Source organism: Condylura cristata, unplaced genomic scaffold (assembly GCF_000260355.1).
Source record: "Condylura cristata isolate star-nosed mole 26May11 unplaced genomic scaffold, ConCri1.0 scaffold00006, whole genome shotgun sequence".
In the NCBI taxonomy this organism is placed as follows: Eukaryota; Metazoa; Chordata; class Mammalia; order Eulipotyphla; family Talpidae; genus Condylura; species Condylura cristata.
The window spans coordinates 23213098-23234802 of record NW_004567107.1 but is presented as its reverse complement, the minus strand read 5'-3'; the positions used below and the strand labels follow the sequence as shown (position 1 = coordinate 23234802).

Genomic DNA, 21705 nt, shown 5'->3' with positions numbered 1-21705 from the left:
GGAGGTGGCGGGGCCGGGGCTCCCGGTGGGGTCGCGGGTCCGCACGCGGGAGCGCATGTTTGTGTTGTGGGGGTTCGGGGGGGGGGAGAGAGGGCAGTCGCGGGCGGGGACTCTCGATTACACCCCCCCCCATTCTCTTTCTCTCTGTGGCTGGAGGTGGGGGCGACAAGGCTGAGGGTCAGCGAATGACCATGTGCTAGGGGGATCTTAGGGCGCTGGAGTCCAAGGGTCGTGTGGGCAAAGGAAGCGGGCGACACAGAAGACACATCGGCCATGTGGAGTGACTGGTGTGTGTGTGTGTGTACACACGTCACGTATATATGTATATATATAATTTGGGTTCAGAGGTTGGGCGCTTGGCCTTGGAGTGAGCCGTCGATCTGTGGGTATGAACAGGGAAAATTGTAGGGGTCCGTCCAGGAAGTGATCTGACGTTTTTGTGTGTTGAGCGTGGGTGAAACCTGGGGCTCAGAGAGACAACTTAGGGTCTACATTGTGAGAAAGGATGAAGATCTTGGACTGAGCCCCGTTTGTGTCGGCTCAGGGAGTGAGTGAGTAAAGCACCTCTAGGTAGGGTTTGGGCGATCGAAAGGTAATGAGGTGTTAGGGAGTGCCTAGATGTGGCCAGGTGTAACCCTGGGTTATTAGGGTGGTGCGGAAGAGGGAACTGGTTCCCGGGAATGATCCAGTGGGTGTGTTTGTATGTTTTTCCGGAGGTCCTGGAGATTGGCAGCTTGGGGATCAAGGGAGTGACCTCTCCCCTCTCTCCAAGGCCGCCGGCGGCCACCCCCCACCCCCCACACTGGAAACAAAGAGCTTGCTGGGGCTCTAATGGATGAGACCGGAGGAGGGTATCTGGGCAGTAAAGTTCCCTCTTCCTTTCAAAGGGGGTCCCAGAGGAACCCTGGGGCAAGGAGAGGCATCTAGGTCTCATTTAGGGGTTGGTGGGTCCTTCTGGAGCCGGCCTAGCAGATGCTAGTGATAAAAGCCACAGCCTTGCTAACTTGTTCTTTCATCAATTCTCAATTCTCTACTTGTCTTCTTTAAACCAAGGGGGTGGAGAAGAGGCAAGGGGGGGGCCTGCAGAGACCAGGGGAAGGGGAGGGTCAAGTACTTCAAGGCCACTGGGAATCCACTGGTTTTCTTGCTGGACAACCTTTTTGTCTTTGGCTGTGGTTCTGGGAGAGTTAGAAGGGAGCTTGAGAGCCGCAGCATACACTCTTACAGTACCTAAATGAAGAAAAAGCATTAGCCTGCTGTTTAGATTTGACGGCCTCATAATAATGCATTTTATGAGGGGGGAGGGGTTTTGACCAGGGAGAACGTTGGCATATCCACTAAAAGCATTGCCTTTCATGGAATAACTTTCACTTTATTTTTCCAAAGTTAATTGGAATATGGGATAATCCTTTAAAAATAATCTTACTTAAGGAAAAAAAAAAGGTACATTAGAATGCCTTTTTGTACAAATGTTGGCTATCAACCTTGTATGTGATTCCACCATGTCAGCATGTTACAGGGGCTAATGTGATGTTCTTACTAAATTCATTAATCTTTAGCAAAATATAGTCTGTCTTGATGGGCGTTTGGTATTTTTACCAGCCTAAAAATTCTGGGGTCAATTAAAAAGGTAAAGCATGTTAATTTGGGATAAAAAAAATTGCAATTCAGGACCTACAGACTTAGATAGAATCTTAAAGTTCCCTCTAGAAGGGACCAGAGATGAGACTTCTTTTTTTTCTGGGAAGAAGTGGAAGATGAGGTGGGTGGTTAAAGAAAAGAGTTAGTGTTAAAAGTTTAAAATATTCTTTGTTAACCTTAATTGGATCCTGGTATCTTCAGTCATAGCCCACAATAGTTCACAATCAGCAGCCCTTATATCAGTATGTCTGTTTTCCTGTTGATTTCTCAAAACTGTGACTGTCAAACAGTTTTGTCCAAAGGCTTTTGACTTAGTTCAAACAAGGCAGTAACTGTAAAGTAGTTTTTCTTCTAGGTCATCACAGGCGCCATTTAAATGACTCCTTTATATCAGCTTTTCACAGTCCGCCTCTAAAGAACTCTTTAAGTGTATAATACAAGTTTTAAGGAAGGACAGAATGCTGGAAACCTGCATGGTATGGGAAGCCCCTATTTTGGGGCTTCCAGCCCTTACTAAACAGCTCTATATTTTGGAGCCACTCACTTAATTTTTGTTAAAATTGGGTTATATAGTAGCTGAACCTTCTTCCAAGAATATATTCATGGTAATATCAATAAGTTAGGCTCATCAAATAAAATATTTTCTAGTGCTAAGATACATGCTTCAATACCTCTTGGCCTACATAGAAAGTTTTAACTAAATTATGTAATTTCTTGTTATACCTTTCAAAGATGAAGGTCTGGGAATGAAAAAAAAATTAATTGGAGAACTACATTAGTTCATTTTGGATATCTAGTCACACAATTTGAGATTATGGGTAAAGATTTTCTACAAGCTTTTATTACCAGGTGTTTTCTGTATAAACTGAAGTTTACCACTTCAGCTTTCTTATTTTTAAAATCTAAACCCTGACCCAAACTGTTTTTGTTTTTTTTTTTTCCATTTTGGTTCTGGACCATCATTTCATCCTACTGTGACTTTTCTGAAGCCTGACCTGCAAATATGACTGTCAGGACTGTGGCCTTTTAAGTTAGTAGTTGTTTTAGATCAAGGAGAAGGATGGAATTCTGCAATATTTTATTATAAATTTCCTTTCAAACTAGTTGATGTTGATAATATTAATCAGCTATCCCGGTCAATTAATCAATCAATCAATTAATATATATTAACCTGCTGTACATTCTCCTAGTTGAATTTAGCCTCTGCTATTCAACATTTTCTTCACCAAACTATCATTAAAAAATTCCATTGGAGTCTTGTTAGGCATGTCTAAATCTGTATCATGTTGTCTTTTCCCATTCACTTTTGCTTGCCTTAATAAAGAGTCTATGGAGGCTTTTTCTTTTTTCTGTGTTCATTCTAGAATTTTTCAGTGACTGTATAGCCAGTGTAACCCATAGATGTTTATCTGGATCTCTTTTTCTCTTCTTGAAAATTGGGAATCTATTCTTTTGATATGTTTTTCTGGCATCCTGTTAAGATAGCTTAAATAATCAGCAGTGGTTTTTAGTTTTTGTTTTTTTTTAATCACCTATAGTTTTAAAGTCAGATTTAAAGTTTTTTGGTACCATGGAGTATAATTTGTTTGGATCAGAAGCACTTGTTTTGAACTAACTCTGTAACCCAGTACTGTCCACTGTCCTTGCCACTTAGATGTTAGCTCTCTTTTATCAGATTTACACTGTTTCATCAGTGATAATACAAAGAAGCTGAAGTGGTCTACATTGTCCCTGTCATCTCTTGAGATTACAGTGAGTCCTTTGTATTTCTCTTATTTTTCTAAGCAAGTTTTTTTTTTTTAACTGTCTTCTTGTCTCAGCTCTCCTCTTGCTTTGAACTTCATGCTTATTGCTTTGATTTTATGCGTTTTTATTTGTATTCATTCTTTTATCACCAGAAACATTACCTGTTAGTTCATTGGGGGAAAAGTTTGGAAATCTATGATTTATGTGAAGAAAGATAAACTTTATACCCAGGAGAATTAGTTTATTTGTAACACAAAGAATGATAATGGGCCTTTTTGGTTCTACTGTGTTAGAGAAGAACAAATGAGCTTCAGTATGTTAGGCATTTCTATCTTAGGAAATGTGGTTAAAAGGTAGAAAAACATACTGAGAGGCCCAAAAGTCACATTTGGTGATAGACTTATGGTGAAGAATTCCATCTAGTTTTAAAAAATGTCATAATAGAAATGGGTATCCTCTGGATTGTGATGGTGTTGGTAAGGGTGGAATAAATAGATGATAAAACTTCAGATGAAGAAAAGTGCTTTGTTAGTGGCAGTTCACTATTCCTGGAGGAGATTTTTTCTAATTAGTTAGAATCTTAGTTATGATGCTTTTAGATCTTTTGTATGTAATTTATGGGTATTAATTTATTTGGTGAACTTTGGATACCTGGTTAGTATAATCTAATTTAATAGATATTAAGAATAAATAGATGAGAGGCCATCCTGCCTTCATTGCCCTTTTTTTTTTTAAAGATTTATTTATTTATGCATACAGAACTGGGGTACAGGCCAGAGGTGCAGCGGCAGCGAGAGGCTTCACCAGAGACAGAGTGGGGAGCAAAACAGGCAGATCGATGAGGTACACTGCTGAGGGGAGCAGCGGGCGGGTCAGGAGAGGTCTGCCACGCCATGTGGTCTCCTCCCGGACAGGCGGGAATCGAACTCATGTGGAAGCAGCCTCAGATTCTCAGTGCTGTGCTTTAACCTGCTGCGCCACCAGGGAGGGCCCCATTGTCCTTATATTTCTAGCAAAGGTGGTTTAACTTCTTGTTGAACAGTGCTGGGAATTTTTTTGAAGGTATGTAGTTAACTGCTTTTTATATTTTTTATTTATATTCACAACACTGTATATCATTCTATCATCACTCTCCAATTCCAGAACATTTTTATCCCCAAAAGAAACCCCATACTTATTAATAGATATTCTATATTCCTTTCTTTCCCCTATCTCCTGGCAACTACTAATTTGCTTTCTGTCCATATGGATTTCCTTATTTTGGTAATTGCATATAAGTGGAATCATCCAATATGTGATTTTTTTCTTTTGGTGATTGGATTTTAATTAGCATAATACTTTCAAGGTTCATCATAATTAATTCCTTTTTGTGGCTGTGTAATATTCCATCATGGATATACCACATTTTGTTTATCCAGATGTCACCTAACAGACATTTGGCTAGTTTCTTCTTTATGGCTATTTTGGCTATTTTTGGCTATTTATGGCTTTATGGCTATTATGATTAATGATGCTGTGACCTTTCCTGTGCAAATATTTGTGTGGATGCATTTTCATTTTCTTACATTTATCTTTAAGAGTAGAATTTCTGGGTCCCAGGTCACATGGTCACTCTATGCTTAATATTTTGAGGAACTGTCAAATGGTTTCCAACAGCAGTGTCTGAGGGCCCCAATTTCTTCACATCCTGGCCAACACTTGTTACTGTCTTTTTTATTACTATAACCAATCATTTAAATTCACATTTTATCCCTCACTTCCACTATATATGTCATTTACTTAATAGAATTTAATTATTGATTCTTTTTAAGCTGGAGTGGGAGATAATAATATCAAGTTATTTACTTCTTTTCTCCTCTTCCCTTTTTTTCATTGTGAGAAACATTGTTTTAACAGAAATATTTTCATTATTCCAACAATCATTTCATTGTTAACATCTCTCATGGGAGAATAAAGGATTTGTGAATTGGCACACTTCTCAGGCACTTTAAAATGCTATGTTTAAGTCTAGGTCCTCTGTTTTTAGTTTATTAGATGATTTATTGTTAGTCTTTTGATAGTATTTGAATCTATTTCTATAAGTGTCATTAATTTTTCATGGCTCAGCTATTTCATCATTTTTTGAAAAGTCATTTTAGGTTCTAAAGTTCCTCACATATTCTTCTACCTTCAAAAACTTTGGCAGGTACTATGTTTTTAGTCATAGCTCCATTTCTCTTTTTTTTTTTTTTGTGCAAATGTTCTGAATCTTTTCCATGGCTAATAAAGTCTCTGTTATAAAATCATATTTATTTGATATAAAATATTTGAAGACTATGGAAAAATATAAGGACGGAATCTGATGATTGCCACTCTCTTCTGTATTACCTTAATGTTTATGCCGAAATTTTTGAACCTTTTGGCTATTTTGGCTAGTATGATTAATGCTGCTATGAACTTTCTTGTGCAAATATTTGTGTGGACACATTTTCATTTTCTTACATTTATACTTAAAAATAGAATTTCTGGGTCACATGGTAAAATTTTGAACCTTTTCTTGGTATTAGTATTTGCATTAACATTTTCTGTTTAATCTGGAGCCACTACAACTCACAGGTTATACCTCCTTCAGGGATTTTCAAGTTCAGTTTATTTTGCATTGTCAGTCGCCTTCCTCAAATACCGTTTTTCAAATGAATCTTAAGTTGATATTTCTGTATCAGATCTGTTGTTTGCAGCCTAATTGATATATTTAAATTCTCTGTTACTCACAAGTCAAGTCAAAGTCTTTGCTTAGTGTCCAGTATTCATTTTTCCTGTACACTCCCCCCACCTTAAATGGTTTGAGATAATTTTGAGGTGGTGCAATTATATTTACTGTTTTTTTCTTCATGTTGAGACCATGAACACTTTCTAATTACTATTAATTAAACCCATTTTTTATTTTTAATTCTTAACTATTTTACAATTTGATGTCTTTTTAATATTTTGATTTCGGTGGTTTCAACTAAAGAGAAATATCCTTTATTGTTTTTCTATTTCTCCTTTGCAAAGACTTCATTTATTTCTTGTAATTCTTTGAGGGTTATTATACCCATTTTAAAAAAAGATTTATTTATTTATGCATAAAGAAATGGGGTAAGGCCAGAGGTACAGGGGCGGTGAGAATATTCACCAGAGACAGAGTGGGGAGCAGAACAGGCAGGACAAAGTACACTGCTGAGGGGGACAGCGGGCAAGACAGGAGAGGCCTGCTGGTTATGTGGATCACCTCCAGGGTGGGAATAGACCTCTCACTGAAGTGGCCACGGTGTGGCTTGGCTTGGTATTGCAGCGTTCCAACGTGTTGCGCCACCAGGGAGGGCCCTATTAGACCCATTCTTATTTCAGTGAACTAGAGTTTCTTACATTTAGTGATTGGAATTCCACGTCTCGCCTTTTTTAAGTTACTTTTAAAATAGTTAATATCGACTCTCCAGTGCCATCTTACAGGTTATTTGTAGATTTTTGTCTTTATGGGTGATTTTCCTGGGTTCTGGCTACTTTCTACTTCATTTAGACACTGAGGAATAGTGCTAGAAATAGATCTGGAGGGCTCACTCCGGTGTCGCAGTGGGGTAAAGCACAGCACTGTGAAGCTCTCCACAGCCTCTGCAGCACGAAATCAATCCCTGGCCAGAGAGCTGACCCACACGGCACAGCAGACTTCTCCTGTCTCACCCGCTGCTCCCGTTAGCAGTGCATTTCAGTGCATCTCCCTCTTCTGCTCCCCATTTGTCTCTGGTGAATCCTCTCACCTGCCCCCCAACTCTGGTCTGTACCCCAGTTTTTATATGTATAAATAAATAAATCTTAAAAAAAAATAGATCTTGAGGGGTTATTCTCATGTTTAGATTAATTAAATTTTAAAAGTTTTGATAGAGGAAGTGTGTTGAACATACTTATAAAAATCTGAAAATACCTATGTAAACATACTGGAAAATATAATTTGGATTATTACTGTATAGTTTTGTAAATTTTTACTTTACAGTGGTGTTTGATCTTTCTACTGTCAGCATCTATGTTTCTACTACATTCTTTAATGGCTGCATATTATTTCATTAATAATTTATTTAATTCTCAACAGATGAGTACTTAAGCTATTTTCCATTTTGTTGTTATGATACATGTCGACGTTAACAATTTTGTACATTCATCTTCCCTTACCTACATTATCCTACCCTAATTTCTTAGAAATAGATCATTGGGTTAGAGGATACACCATTATCATTTCCATATATACTGCATCATCATCCTGTGAGAATGTGTGTCAATTTATGCTCTCATAGTTGGTTTCAGTGTTCATTTTCCACATCTTCAGAATGGTTAGTAAAAATGGCTGACACTTACATGGCATTTATGATGTGTCGTGCCCTGTTCTGGGTGTTTTCCATATCTTTATTTGGTCCTCCCTCAATATTGTGAGGTGTAGGTCCTGTTGTCCCCTTTACTGATACGGGAACAGAGTCATGAGTGGTAAATTACTAAGCTCACAAATCTGATAAGTGATAGAGTGTAGCTTGTACAATCTGCCTTTTAAACCCCACATCATAATGCTTGTTCATTGTTTTTAGTTTCAATTAAAAAAATTGACATGCTTGTTTTATCTGATTTCTATATTTAAAAATTTTTTTTATTGAAGCATAATTTGTATAACAAAAGTCATCTGAAAATGTACATGTCATTGGTTTTTAATAATTCACTATGCTTTACAACAATCTAATATCTAATTAAGGAACTTTTCCATCACTCCTAAAAGAATGGCCATCTCTGTTAACAGTCACTCCCATTACTCGTCTGCCCTCATTCTCAGCTAACTACACCTAAAGACTTCATGTCTCTATGGATTTGTCTATTCTGGACATTTCATATACATGAAGTCATATCATGTGGCCTTTTGAGGGTGGCTCCTTTTCACTTGACATGATATTTTCGAGATTCTTATGTGGTATACCCAGCAATTGATTTATATGATTTTAAAAGTAATACAAGTTCATTGTTATACAATGAAGAAAAATACAGACATGGAAGAAAGTTTGGATTCCACCAAGAGACAATAGTAGTTCATATTTTGTTGTATAAACTTTCCAGATTTTTAAATAGACAGTAAAAATAGTGTTCTATAGTTTTAAAAACCTGCCTTTTGTGTGTCATGTCAGAAGTGAAATTTTTCATCATCATTCTTACAAAACACATTCTAACAGATTCCGGAATGTCTTTGAATTTGTGAGAGCTAGATATAGCTTTGCGAAGGAGAGAACATTTGTAGTTGGAGACCTGCAGTTAGGGCCAGGGCTAGAAAGACCCTAAGTTACTGTAATACTCTGTGCAGGACAGATCTTTTTCCTTTCTGCACCTGCAGTAGATTGTCCTTCCCATCACCTTGCCTGTAGCATCCTGACACACAGGCATTTAGAACTGAAAGTAGGCAGCAGGGAATGATTGTAGGTATGGGGGTGGAGGATTGACAGGATCAAAGTGGTGTTTAACAAAGGGAATTTTGGCAGTAGTATGCAGAACGGGATGAAAAATGTCGGAGTCAGATAATTGTATGGCATATGTGAAATTTCTTTCAGCAAATATATCTTAGAGACGTTTAATCATCTGATGTTCATGCTATTTAATATTCATGTTAACTGCTTTTAGTTTGTATCATGTAATATATAGCTTATTTCCCTCCTCTTACCTTTAGAGTGAAGCTAACTAATGTAATATGGTTAATTATGGTTAATCTAGTAAACCAATTGAAGACAATTTAATTTCTAATTCACCCCATTTGCTAGAACTGAAGATTTAAAAAATATATTTGGTTTCAACTGGAAGTATAGTTTTAGTGATTTGTGTCCCTCAGATAGGTCTGGGTAAACCAAATGTTTGTTGTATACCTACTTGTTCTAGGCACTTTCCAACTTGATTACTTTTACATCCTTTCTTGTCTAATTGCTCTTCCTAGAACTTCACCTTTTCACTAAATGTTCATCAGCGTACTTCTGTATACTATATATTGTACATAGTATTTTGTTTAATTAATTTTAAAAAGATTTACTTTTATTTATGCATACACAGAACTGGGGTATAGACCAGATGTGTCAGGGGTGGGGAGAGGGTAAGAGAATTCACCAGAGACAGAGTCAGGAGCAAAATAAGCAGATCTGAAAAACCCTGCTGAGGGAAGCAGCGGGGGAGATAGGAGAGGTCTGCTGTGCCATGTGGGTCAGCTACCTGGCCTAGGGTTGAACTCATGCTGTGGTGGCTGCCTGTAGCTTGATAGCATTGAGACTAACACCTGCACCACCTAATTAATTGTTTTAATTGAGATAAAGTTGGCTTACACCATTGTATTTGTTTTAGGGATTATAGGCATGTTTCAACACCATAGCCACCATCAAAAACCCTCAAATTCCTCATCATGTATCATTGGGTCCCCTCACTGACCCTCTCTTACGGCCACCCTTCCCTTCTGGTTGCCTCAGTTTTGAAGTAAGAGGTCAGGGGTTTGTTTTTGTCTGTTTTGTTTTTCTATATTCTTTATGTAATTAGGACAATGGGCTATTTTTCATTCAGACTTCGCTCAGCATTATCCTCTCCAGTCTATCCATGTTGTTGAAAATGGCAAGAGCTTTCTTTTCTTTTTTTAAATAGCTGAGTAGTATTCCTTTCTGTGCATATACCTACATTTTCCTGATCTACTCTTCTGTGCTTGGATCCTTAGGTTGTTTCTATAACTTGGCTTGTAAATAGACCACTTGGCAGTGGTCAAAGAAGTGTATATATCTCTTCAAATTAGTGTTTTTGCAATCCTCAGGTCAGTACTTAGGAGTGGAATTGCTGGATCCTATGGTAGATTTATTTTTAGTATTTTGAGAAACCTCTATGCTGTTTTTTTGTAGGATCTGGACCAGTCTACAATGTCACCAATAGAACATTAAGGATTCCTTTTTTCTGCCAATATTTGCTGCTTCTACTCTTTTTGATATGGGCCATTCTTAGGGGTGTGTGATGGTATTTCATTGTATACACAATATTTTAAATAGCTGCACAATATTCCAAGAATATACTCCATCATTTCCTGCTGTGGGATATTTTAACTGTCCCCACTGTTTTCACTGTGGAGATAATAGAACTGTCTGATACAGGGTCTGAGACTAGCTGGACTTGTTTGGGAGGGAAACAGGGGTCCTGCCATTGCCGTACTTGTCTTATTAACCAAGGAGTGGTTTTCCCCTAAACACTTTTAACATTTGGAGACTGACTATAACCTATTGAAATTTTCTTCTAAGACCAAGACAGAAAGTTCGAACCTGTCCTGTGGTGAATCAGTAAAAAACCAAGTAGATTTCCACATAGTAACTAGAGAGGCTTAATTTATAGGACTTAAGCTGATAGTATTGTTAAGAGTGGCCATAGTTCTGACAACAAAAGAGATGACTTAGTAAGGTTGAGAAACAGGGTTTGAATACTTAAGGTGGGGAGTGGGTGAGAATGCTGAGAAGAAACAAGATGTAGTTACAAAATGGAATAGCTGAGGGGAGAACTTTTACATATCATAGCAGTCCCCTTGGTACCTTAAGATTTTAGTAGTAAATCAAGAAAATTTCTTAAAGTGAGAAATCACACAAGTGAGCTTAAGTTAAAAATATATATTCTTAAACAAGAATTTGAAAGGGGGCCCAGGATTTTTTTTTGAGAATAGTTGTCGTTTCCCTTTTCTTGAATAAATCATATTCAGAGACATGTACATTGATTATAAATTGCAGGTTTAGTCTCTTTAAAAAGGAACTGAAAGATGTGTAGATACAGAATTCTAAATTTTTACTTTACTTGCACCTAATCAACAGCAGTTTTTAAAAGCAGCTCACCTTAAGTCTTTTTGTAACAGTTAATTTTGTTTTCATATAAGCAATTTATTTTCATTGTTAGGAAATGTTGAGACCACACAATTACAGTTAACAAATACAGTTGACATACACAGACTGGATAACATAAATAACTAACTCCTAAAGCACAAAAGCAATTCCCCTTGGAGCTAAAGTACCTGTGAGGGTTCTAGAGAGTGATCTGAGAACCTTGAGTCATTCCGCCAGGCACATCTTTGGTGTGTTTTACAGAGACTAGCACATTTTGGTTAATCTGGAGAGTTCAGCTCAAGAAAAGTTCTCAGTGTTGTGGGCATGAATGAGACAGTAGGAGAAGGCAATAGAATGAGTAAATGAAATGTGCTCAGAGAGTTGGGTGGGGAATAATGAAGATTATTAATTTAGAGGTCAGGAGGAATAGCTGATATAGAAAGGTCAAGAAAGGAATTGGAAGACTAAAAATACTGTGGTATATCTTTAGACTAAGAAGTTGTGTTTACCTTGATGAAGAGTTTTGATCACAAAAGGAAGAAAGCCAGGCTTGTTAGAAATTAAGTATAATTAAAGGAGGCCCCCTTTCTGACTTAGGACATGACATAAATTTGGAGGCAATGTTTTTAAGTCCCTGGATTGAAATGAAGAGTAAACAGAGATCTTGGAGGTTGATGGTTGTTTGACTTATTTTCTTTATAGTGATTGTTAGATCACTCTTGGCTCTTTGTAAAGTGTATTAGTGAATGATTAAGACCCCCCACTGTCTTCTATTTAATGGAAGGGTGATAGAAGCACCCTATCATTCTGGAGGCCAGGGGACTTCAGTTTGTACTGTAGCCCCAACCTAATTAGTGCTGCCAAAGTTTGAGGTTTGGGCTGCTCAGGTTCATAGATAAATAAGGTTCCTTCCAGCAGGGTGTATTATTTCTCATCTTTGAAATGTTAATGAAATTGAGAGAAGTTTTACATTTAGAGATGGTGTATTTGCAACCAAAGCAAAACATTTTTGTTTTGAGCTACACTCTTTAGAGTGCTTCTTTGTATAAAACATTTCTGTTTGGAGACCTGATTTTTGAGTTAATGATTTGTCCGTTCTGCTGAATTTCATTTTGGGCTGAGGAATGCAGGTATGCAATCATAATCATCATTGACAGATAGTAGCGTGCTCTCTTGATATTGGGTACTATACATAATATTTGAAAAGAAATAGCATCCAGAAGATAATCCAGAAACAGAATTCCTTCTGTACTGAGTTTGAACTTGCAGTGGTCATTCTCAAAATTTTTTAAGGAATCGGAACATGAGGAAGCCATGTTGTACATTAGAGCCTCCTTGCCGGACCCTGCAATCTCCTTGGCCTTGTCCTGTGCTGCAGGATATCCTAGGGCTGTGGAGGTGTCATGCATTGTATTGCATCTTGTCCTCCCCCTGCATTGCTTTTTGTCATGTGGTCATCAAAGCAGAGCTCTTTAAATCTTGCTTCTGAGTTTTTGGTGAAAGGCATTCTTCGTCATTGTGGCCCCAGTGTCTGTCTTGGGGCAAGGCTCAGGGAACATCCCAGACAATCCTGTGCTTGTGATCAGTGCTCTTGTCTAAGCTTTGTTAATTGGGCTAAACTTTCCAGCCTCACTTTTGTAAGGATGATTATTTTCCCAGAGTGTTTCTTAATGCCTCATGCAAACAGTTGCCTGAACAAATCTTGATGTCCAGACTTGGGTGGCAAGGATGGTTTAGGTTCTAGATTGCAATCGCATTGTACATTTAAAATGCAATAGGTAAAATATAATTTCAACCCAAAAGAATTTCAAATCAGGTTAGAACAGCTCAGAACCCGAACTTGACTTAAAAAGTAAAAACTTTATTTTAAAAAATGATTTGTTTTGGACATTAAGGCTATGAATGAAAGAGAAATGCACTAAATGTTATTTCTCCAATTGTGTAGTTTTTTGTTTCATTCCAATACAATATATATTTTTGTCAACTTGGTTAGGCCCATAGATAATCTACTAGGCCCAGAGATATGCATTCTAATCCTTTTTTCATAGCATTTTATCAAAATTTCTTTGTCTTCTTTGGGCTTTAAGACATAAATAGTAATTGAACAGGACATTGGGCAAGTTCCCGGTAGGAATGTAGGTATATAAAAGAAAAAACAAAAACAAAACACCCGAATTCCACACTTAGAATTGAGCTTCACCAGCTCATGCAAAATGGTCAAGGGGAAAGGAAAGAATGAGCCAATATTGGGAGCTGAGTATCAAGAACATAAAGCTTTCATAGTGATGGTGACAGGAGTTAAAAAATGGTCATCTGTGCGTTGAATGAGAACAAACAAGCAGTGAGAACTGCATTTTATTAGTTTTCAAATTTCTGCTCATGTCTTTTTCTTACATGTATACTTAAAATTTAGGGTAATACCATTCTGTATACTTGAGATCCATTTAAGAAAAAGAAAAAAAATATTTTTGTAATGTGTAAGTTACAAAAAACCCCCAAAAAACCATGTTTACCGTAGGGCAGTGCTAGGTTCAGAGTGGTGACTCAAAGTTACCAAGTATTTGTGTGCTTGACTATCAGCCGCTCAGATAGTTAGAGGAGACCCGAGACACCATTGCAGAGCAGTGAGAACAAATGGGGCAGAGCAAGGCAATGAAATGTCACCAGTACAGATGTAACTGGTGTAGAACCTCCTGGACTCAGTCTATTAAGTCTTACTTTGAAATCTAGAAATAGAAAACAACCAGGGATAAGAGAGTGCTGAAAAAGTGCTCCCTGAGGTCTGTTTCTCAGATCTCATCTTGCTCTAGAGCAGCAGGAGACCTTGCAGCTCCCAGCTCACATGTTCGCCACCCTGCAGGGTTGGTTTTTAAACAATCATTTGTTTATTGTTTATATAAGTGCATTTGTTGATCTCTCATTCCAATAGGAAGGATATGAAAATTGCTTTGTAGTGAGTTTTCACTCAACTCCATGTGATTGGCAGTTTTACTTAGCACTAAATTCAAAGCAATTTATTAGATTTCTTAGAAAATTTAATTTGATGAATACCGACCAACATTGACAGTGTTGGCTGGAACAAAATGACCACAGAATGCTAGTATTGTTGACTCACTCTGCTGCTTGAGATAAAAAGGACTCATTAAAAAATTTTAAATTCTAAAAAAAGAAAAAAAAATTTAAATTCTAGTAAGAATTGAATCTCTAATTCTGTGCACATATATGTTCCACATATATCTATTGAATGAAATTCAAGTTCACTTTATAATTAAAATGATTTTTCTAGAGTGAATAATGATCACCTGAAATTCTGGATGTCAAAAGAATTAAGATCCTTTTAGTTATTCATGTTATCCTCAAAACTAACTTAATCACTAGAAAAATAATCTAAAATATTAAGTAGGACAGTGATAAAGCAATTATCTTAAGCTCTAGGCAGGCCAAAATAGAAAAAATATAAAAATCGCTAGAATTACCTTAGGGAATTAATGTGAGACCCTGCAATTTTTGAGTTTTATTTTGGTTTGGGTTACTTTAAGGTATGTTGTTATGCAAGATTCTCTCTGGGGAATTATTAACATTTTGTGTCCTATAGAACTTTTTATATATTCTGTATTCTTCTTATATTTATGAATGAGGTGCTCAACAGGTTTTAATTTAAAATTTTTAAATGATTTATTCAGAAAAGAACTGGTGTACAGGCCCAAGGCATGAGGGTGAGAGTATTTACCAGACAGAGTGGGAAATAAAACAGGCAGATGGATTGAAATACGCTGCCGAGGGGAGCATTGGGTGAGACAGGGGAGGTCTGCTGTGCCATGTGGGTCACCTCCCAGGCTGGGGATGGAACTTGTGTTGCAGTGACTGTGAATATCTTCCTACTACCGTGCTTAACCCATTGCGCCACCAGAGAGGCCCCTCAACACGATGTTCATATTATGTTATATACATTTGGGTGAAAAAGACAAATATATGAAACAACTTTTCCTCTTTTACAGAATTAAATGTGAGGGAGTCTGATGTAAGAGTTTGTGATGAATCATCATGTAAATATGGAGGAGTCTGCAAAGAAGATGGAGATGGTTTGAAATGTGCATGTCAGTTTCAGGTGAGGAAATCAAATCTACTGGAAAATTTGTACATTTTTCACATTTTGGAATTCTACAGTCTTTACATTTAAAAGCTTAAATTACCTTCAACCCCATGAGGAAGTTGGTCTCACAGCCTGCTAATTAATGCCTTTTCTCTTTTTTTAAAAAGGCAAGTTTATTATGAAAAGGGAAAGGAAAGGATACAAATGGGCAGAAAGAGCTGCCCGAATGCCTTTTGATGAAATAATTTTATTTTTGCCTTCCATGTGCCTTTCCTTGATTTAAGAGGACAGGTTGGCAATAATAGATGTGAACATCCTTTGGAAAAAAATGTGAAAGATCTATTTAAATGTGAGATCTAATTGTAAATTCTTCCTTTTTCTTTTCTGTGTTTAAATTGTAATCTGATCTCCAAATATTTCTCAAAATGGAGGTCCTTGATTCAGAATTTGAGGGGAGACAAGAAAGAAGCAGGACTTTCTGATTCATGATCTTGTTCTAATTGTACCCACCATTTGGATTTTAAGGAGAGGATACAGAGGTCAGGGATCAAAGCATGAGAGTCAGTATTTCTAGTAACCCTGTAATTTCAGGTAAGTTTCTGTATGACCCACTCAAACAGAAAAGGTGTATTTTCTACCCTTTTCATGGTATTAAAATGAGAATCAAAATCAGAAAGAAAGCTTACATTAGAAACCTCTTGGAAAGCTGTTTACTCCTATACCTTATTTATTTTCATGAAATATGAGTGTAGAGTTGAAGTATAAAAGAGGAAAAGTGGTGGGGTATGGTGTTGTCCAGCTGCAGGGGTTCTTTATATCCAGAAGTGACATAGTTTATAGTTCACTGTTAGTCACAACATCCACCTTTGGTGTCGTGTAGCCAACCTTACACCCACTGCTACATTTACTTATGCAACAGTCTGGCCATGATGTTGTTGTGTCTGGCTGCACTGCTCCTCCATCTCAAACCATCTTAAGAGTAGCAGCTAAAGCGGACTTCTTTCCTTTAGTTGTATATATTGCCTCTCATATATTTTACTTTTTATTGATAATTTTCATTGCTCTATCTTCAGGTTCATTAATTTTCTGTCATCTCCACTCTGCCCATCTTGTGAGCTTTTAATTTCAGATATTTTATTTCTAGAATTTGTAGTTTCTATTTACATGCTGAAATTTCCTGTCTTTGAGTACAGGCTTTTTTTTTTTACTTATGTATACAAGAGCTGGGGTGTAGGCCAGAGGTGTAGAGGTTTGAGAGGATTTACCAGAGACAGAGTGGGGAGCAGAACAGGAGGATCTCCTGAAATACACTGCTGAGCGGAGCAGGGGGTGAGATAAAAAGAGGTCTGCTGTACCATGTGGGTCAACTTCCTAGCCAGGCTGCCGGTAGCTTCCTAGTGCTGAGACTTAACCCCCTGTGCTACCTTGTAATTATTATTAATTACAAAGTATTTCCCTGCTGCTTTGAACAATGTTAAAGAAATAGCCCTTTTTTTTTTTTAAAACTTACTTGAACAGCTAGAACATCCTCTCATGATCTGCCTGAATCCCTTGCATTCTTACCTTGTGGCAAAATAGGAAAGGAAAATAAAAGTTAGGAGTTGAGATCAGTAGATATTTATCCAGTGTTCACTTAGTGCTAGGTGGTAGTGTAGAGGCTGAGGCTATAAAGATGTTTAAAGACAAGTTACTTGCCTTGTAGGAGCAAAGTGCCTCAGGGCTGACAGCATGATTTGATTCTGCTGCTGAGCGAACCTTCCTTTGATGACTCTGCCTTCTTATAAGCTTATAAATGTGTTCAGCTTAGACATAGGTTCTTGCCAGTTGAGGAACAATGACCTCTTGTCCATTAAACCCTCTCTGCTGGATGTTTTAGCAGTATCTTTCATTTAAGAAAACTTGCCTATGATTCAACGTGCTTTCAGTGCTAATGTAAGCTTTCTGGGACATAATTTAAACACGTTTTAGCGGATGATAATAGGATTTTAAATAAAGTTGAGTTTTTTTAATTGATTGAAAAGAGCTATTGTGTCATTGCCACACCAACAAAGCTTTTACTAATTTTGTGCAAAGAAAAATGACCAATCTTGCATCTTTCCTTTAAATTTTATAATATATAAAGAGAAAAGCCTGTGACCTTTTCTCTATTTTCTATCTTCTCTCTTTTTTTTATTCTTTCTGGAGTTCTCTGGATGATGTGTCTTTCTTCTTGAATTTATCAATGTCTGTTCTCATGGATGATATGCATAACCAATAGGATGCGGGGCTTGGGGAGGGAGAGATGTGCTTGAGAATAAGGGGAGCTGATAGTGTAAGTCCTAGGCCAAGTCCAAAGGCCTAAGAGTAAGGAGAAGCCCCATGTCCCAGGACAACAGAGTGAATTCTCCCCGTCTTCATCTTTTCTATTCAGACTACTGACTCAAATGATAGTCTCATCCAGACATATTGTCTCAAAAATAATGTTTAACTGACACCTTAGGACACGGTTAAATTGACATGTAAAATGGACCATCTTAACCTTGCTACATACAGTTTTCTTATTTTCTGTATTGAGCACAGTCCACAACACACAGTGGGTATGCAAGGGATGCAACTCCAAAGTTGTACATTGCTGCACTTTTCTGAATATTTCGGGTCACATTCTTCCAACTAAAGGGGAAGAGTGGGGGTGATTGGCAGTATAGAGCAGGCAGCCCTAAGCCTGGAGTTGCATGTTAAAATTGAGCACATATCCTAATTTGCCTACAAGCCTCCTCTTCCTAAGAGAGACCCCGGAAGCAGACTAACCAAGGGATAGCAGGTCTACTTCTCTATCTTAGGCTCACTCCTAGATAATGTGCTTGTTAGGCTGAATTTTAGGGATACTGTCTAAACTGTTTTAGGCCCTACTCATTAACCAAGTGACATAGTGAGACCTTGCTGAGAAATGGAGTGTTTTTAGTCAGAGTGTGTACCACTTATGAGGAAACTGGTTCTCCCATTTGTCAGCCCAAAGCAAATACTTATGTCTCAGAAATGGTATCAACAGTACAACAGCTAATGTTTAAGAATTTACCTTGGCCAGATAAGAACGGCAAAGGTAGATTTTCTGTTTAATTCTCACAATTTTATTAGGTAAATACTATTATAATTAACAGTTTACATGTGTGGAAAATAGCACTGGTGCTAACTTATGGACAGTTGACCGAGGCTTGAGCATTTGACTTCACGGTTCTAGCCCTAAGCATTAAACCATGCATGCCACAGGGTTTTTATTTTTAAGTTAGGCAGGACATAAAGTTGTGTCAGTGTTTTCTAGATAGAAACTCTCTGGTAAATGTTAACTATTAGAGAGTTTTAGCCCTATCAGACTTAATGCTCCTTTTTTATAACTGATAATTTGCATTCTGTTTCTTTGCTGTTCTTAAATGAAATTCATAGATAATGTAACCTACGTAAGCACATAATTAAATGAATCAATATAATGCATAATTGCAGTGTAAAGAAGAAATAAACAATTTATAGTAAAAGTGTTTCTAAATGTAAATGTACATGATTACGCTGGAAGATAATACAGTAGTCAAATGCACATGATTACGCTGGAGGATAACACAGTAGTCAAATGCTTATATCTATTTGTAATAAATGCTTACATTTAATAAAGATTGGTAATTTCATGCCAAAAGTACTTGAAAACAAAAATGTATCGAATACAGTGATGCTAAAATAAAATCCATTATTAGGATAAATTATAACCAAGCAGGTTTATTTGTATATGGTCTTTTTAAAATTTTTTATTTGTTTATTCATACAAGAACTGGGTTGTAGGCCAGAGGTGTGGGACTAAGAGGATTCACCAGAGACAGTGAGGAGCAGAACATGTGGATCTATTGAAATACACAGCTGAGGGGAGCAGGAGAGGCCTGCTGGCCAGGGATTGAACTCATGCCACAGTGGCTGGTGATAGCTTGAGAGCACTGAGACTTCAATCCCTCGCCACCAGGGAGGCCCCAGTATATAGGAAGTCTTAACCACAACTCCTAGATGTGTATAAGTGTTGTGTGGAATTGCCCATTCTGTTGCTGTACATCTTGCATTCTGGGACTTTTACTTGCTAAGTAACTGATGTTCTCTGTCATTGTGATGACCAAAAATGCCTTCTTAGTGGGACCTACCAAAGAGGGCAGTATTGGCACCTTGGGAAAAACGCATTAGGAAGTCATTAGGCATTCGTTGAGTAAAGAGTTGGGTTGAAAATTCATAGATTTAGTACTTGACATTTTGAATCTGTGGTCTTTGCTGATTATGCACTATATAATTATAGACTAATGCCAATATCACATACATCATTGTGTACATTTTAAGGCAATGAGAATAAAGGAATATGGCCTCTGGAAAATTGGAATGTAGAAAAAGACTTCCTAACATAAAGTTTAACTTTAAGTAAAGTTAATGTAGAAGTGTGCTGATAATTTACAGCAAAATCAACATGGTAATAAAATATGTTATCAGAAGCTGCTTTTTGCCAGCACTTGACCTGGTATGGTAGCGTGCCATACTTTTGCTTTTAAAGTAAATAGAGCACCTTCAGTAAGTATAAATAATAAGGATAAATCTTTTCATTGCAGAAAAAAACTGAGTAATAAAACAAATTACAAACTTGGAAATAAAAACACATGAAGACAGGTAATAAGAAAAATGTATTGATGTTTTCTTCTAGGATTTACTTTGAATATTTATTTTTTCTAAATAATGAGGTCTATGTGTAATTAACTTTCTTATTGTGGACTAGACAATACATTTAAAAATGACACAAAATTCTTAGGACTTATATATGTGTTATTATCTCCTGCTTTTCATCTAACATTTTTTCCAGTATTATTTTAAAAGGTAATTCTTAATGACTGCAGAATTAATTCCTTGAACAGATATAACATACTTTAATTAAACATTACTCTATTGAGAGAAAAGAGGAGAAATGGAGGTAACATTACCTTACTTCAAACTTTACTGTAAAGCAGCAATATTAAAAACAACGTAATTGGCACAGAAATAGAGAAACGTATTAATGGAATAGAATGGAAAGCCCAGAAATCACATACATGTACCCAGCTCCTAACCTGTGATAAAGCAGCTATGAACATAAAATGGGGAATATCTTCAATATCTTTAATAAATGATGCTGGGAAAATTGGAAAGCTACATATAAAATAATGCAGATGGATTATTCACTGACCCCATACACAAAAACTCCAAATAGATTAAAGATTGAGACATAAGGCTTAGAACACCAAAAAACATGGAAGAAGACATTGGTGATATGTTCCGTAAAATCAGTGATAAAGATATTGGTGACTCAACACCTATGGCAAAGGAATTAAAAGCAAAAATGCACAATTGGTATTACCCCAAGCTAAAAAGTTTTCTCTACAGCAAAAGAAAATACAATATATTAAAATGACATCCTATTGAATGTGAGAAAATATTTACACGATATATAAATGATGAGGAATTAATAGTTAAATATATTTAAAAAACTCATACAATTCAACAATTAGAGTAAGTGGGCAGAGGGCCTCCCTGGTGGCACAGGGGTTAAAGACAGCTCTGACTAACTATTGCCAGCCCCTGCAGCATGAGTTAGACCCCCTGACAGCCAGGAAGCTGACCCACGCTGTGCAGTAAACCTCTCCTGTTAAGCCTGCTGCTTAGCTCTGTTATGCCTGCTGCTCAGCTCAGCAGTGTCTTTCAGTATATCTGCCTGTTCTGCTCCCCACTCTGTCTCTGGTAAATCCTCTCACTGCACCGCCCCCGCCCCCACACATCTGGCGTATACCTCAGCTCTTGTATGCATCAATAAATCTTAAAAACAAACACACAAACCTGAAAATGGAAATATTGCATGAAGTGGTAATCCTGCTCTTGGGCACTTACCCAAAGCATATGAAACCACCAACACAAAAGTCCTGTGTTCCATAGCTCATGGAAGCATTATTTGTGGTACCTAGGACATGGACACAGCTAGGACATATTGTTGGAATATTTTCCTCACATTTAAAACTTTCTTTGTGCTATTTTTGACATATTGGAAGTTTAAAGTTTTTAAAACATGTAAGTCCTGTGTCATTTTACAAATTGTATATCACCTTTTTCCTTCTTTGTATTCAAGTTCAGTTCATATTTTACTTTTTCTAGGAGGATTTTCTTGAATTCTCCAATTTGTAATAATGGGTATTAGATATTAAACTTTTCTGTACTATTGATTGAGTATATGATTTAACTTTACTATCTATTGTTATATCTGACTACATACAAAACAATTAATTTTGATAATAAAAAATGAAATTAGGTTATGAAGCCTTTTTATACACAGTATCAAAA

At 37.0% G+C, this 21705-nt stretch overlaps 1 protein-coding gene across 1 annotated transcript in view; it reads left to right on the top strand.

The window, feature by feature from the left end:
* The window catches only part of LOC101625838 (myb/SANT-like DNA-binding domain-containing protein 3), a 109267-nt gene that overhangs the window by 45450 nt on the left and 42112 nt on the right, over positions 1-21705 (top strand). Inside the window, exon 3 of the mRNA XM_004677475.2 lies at positions 15251-15360. Coding sequence (XP_004677532.1) covers positions 15251-15360 — 110 coding nt within the window. The remainder of the gene's footprint in view (positions 1-15250; positions 15361-21705) is intronic.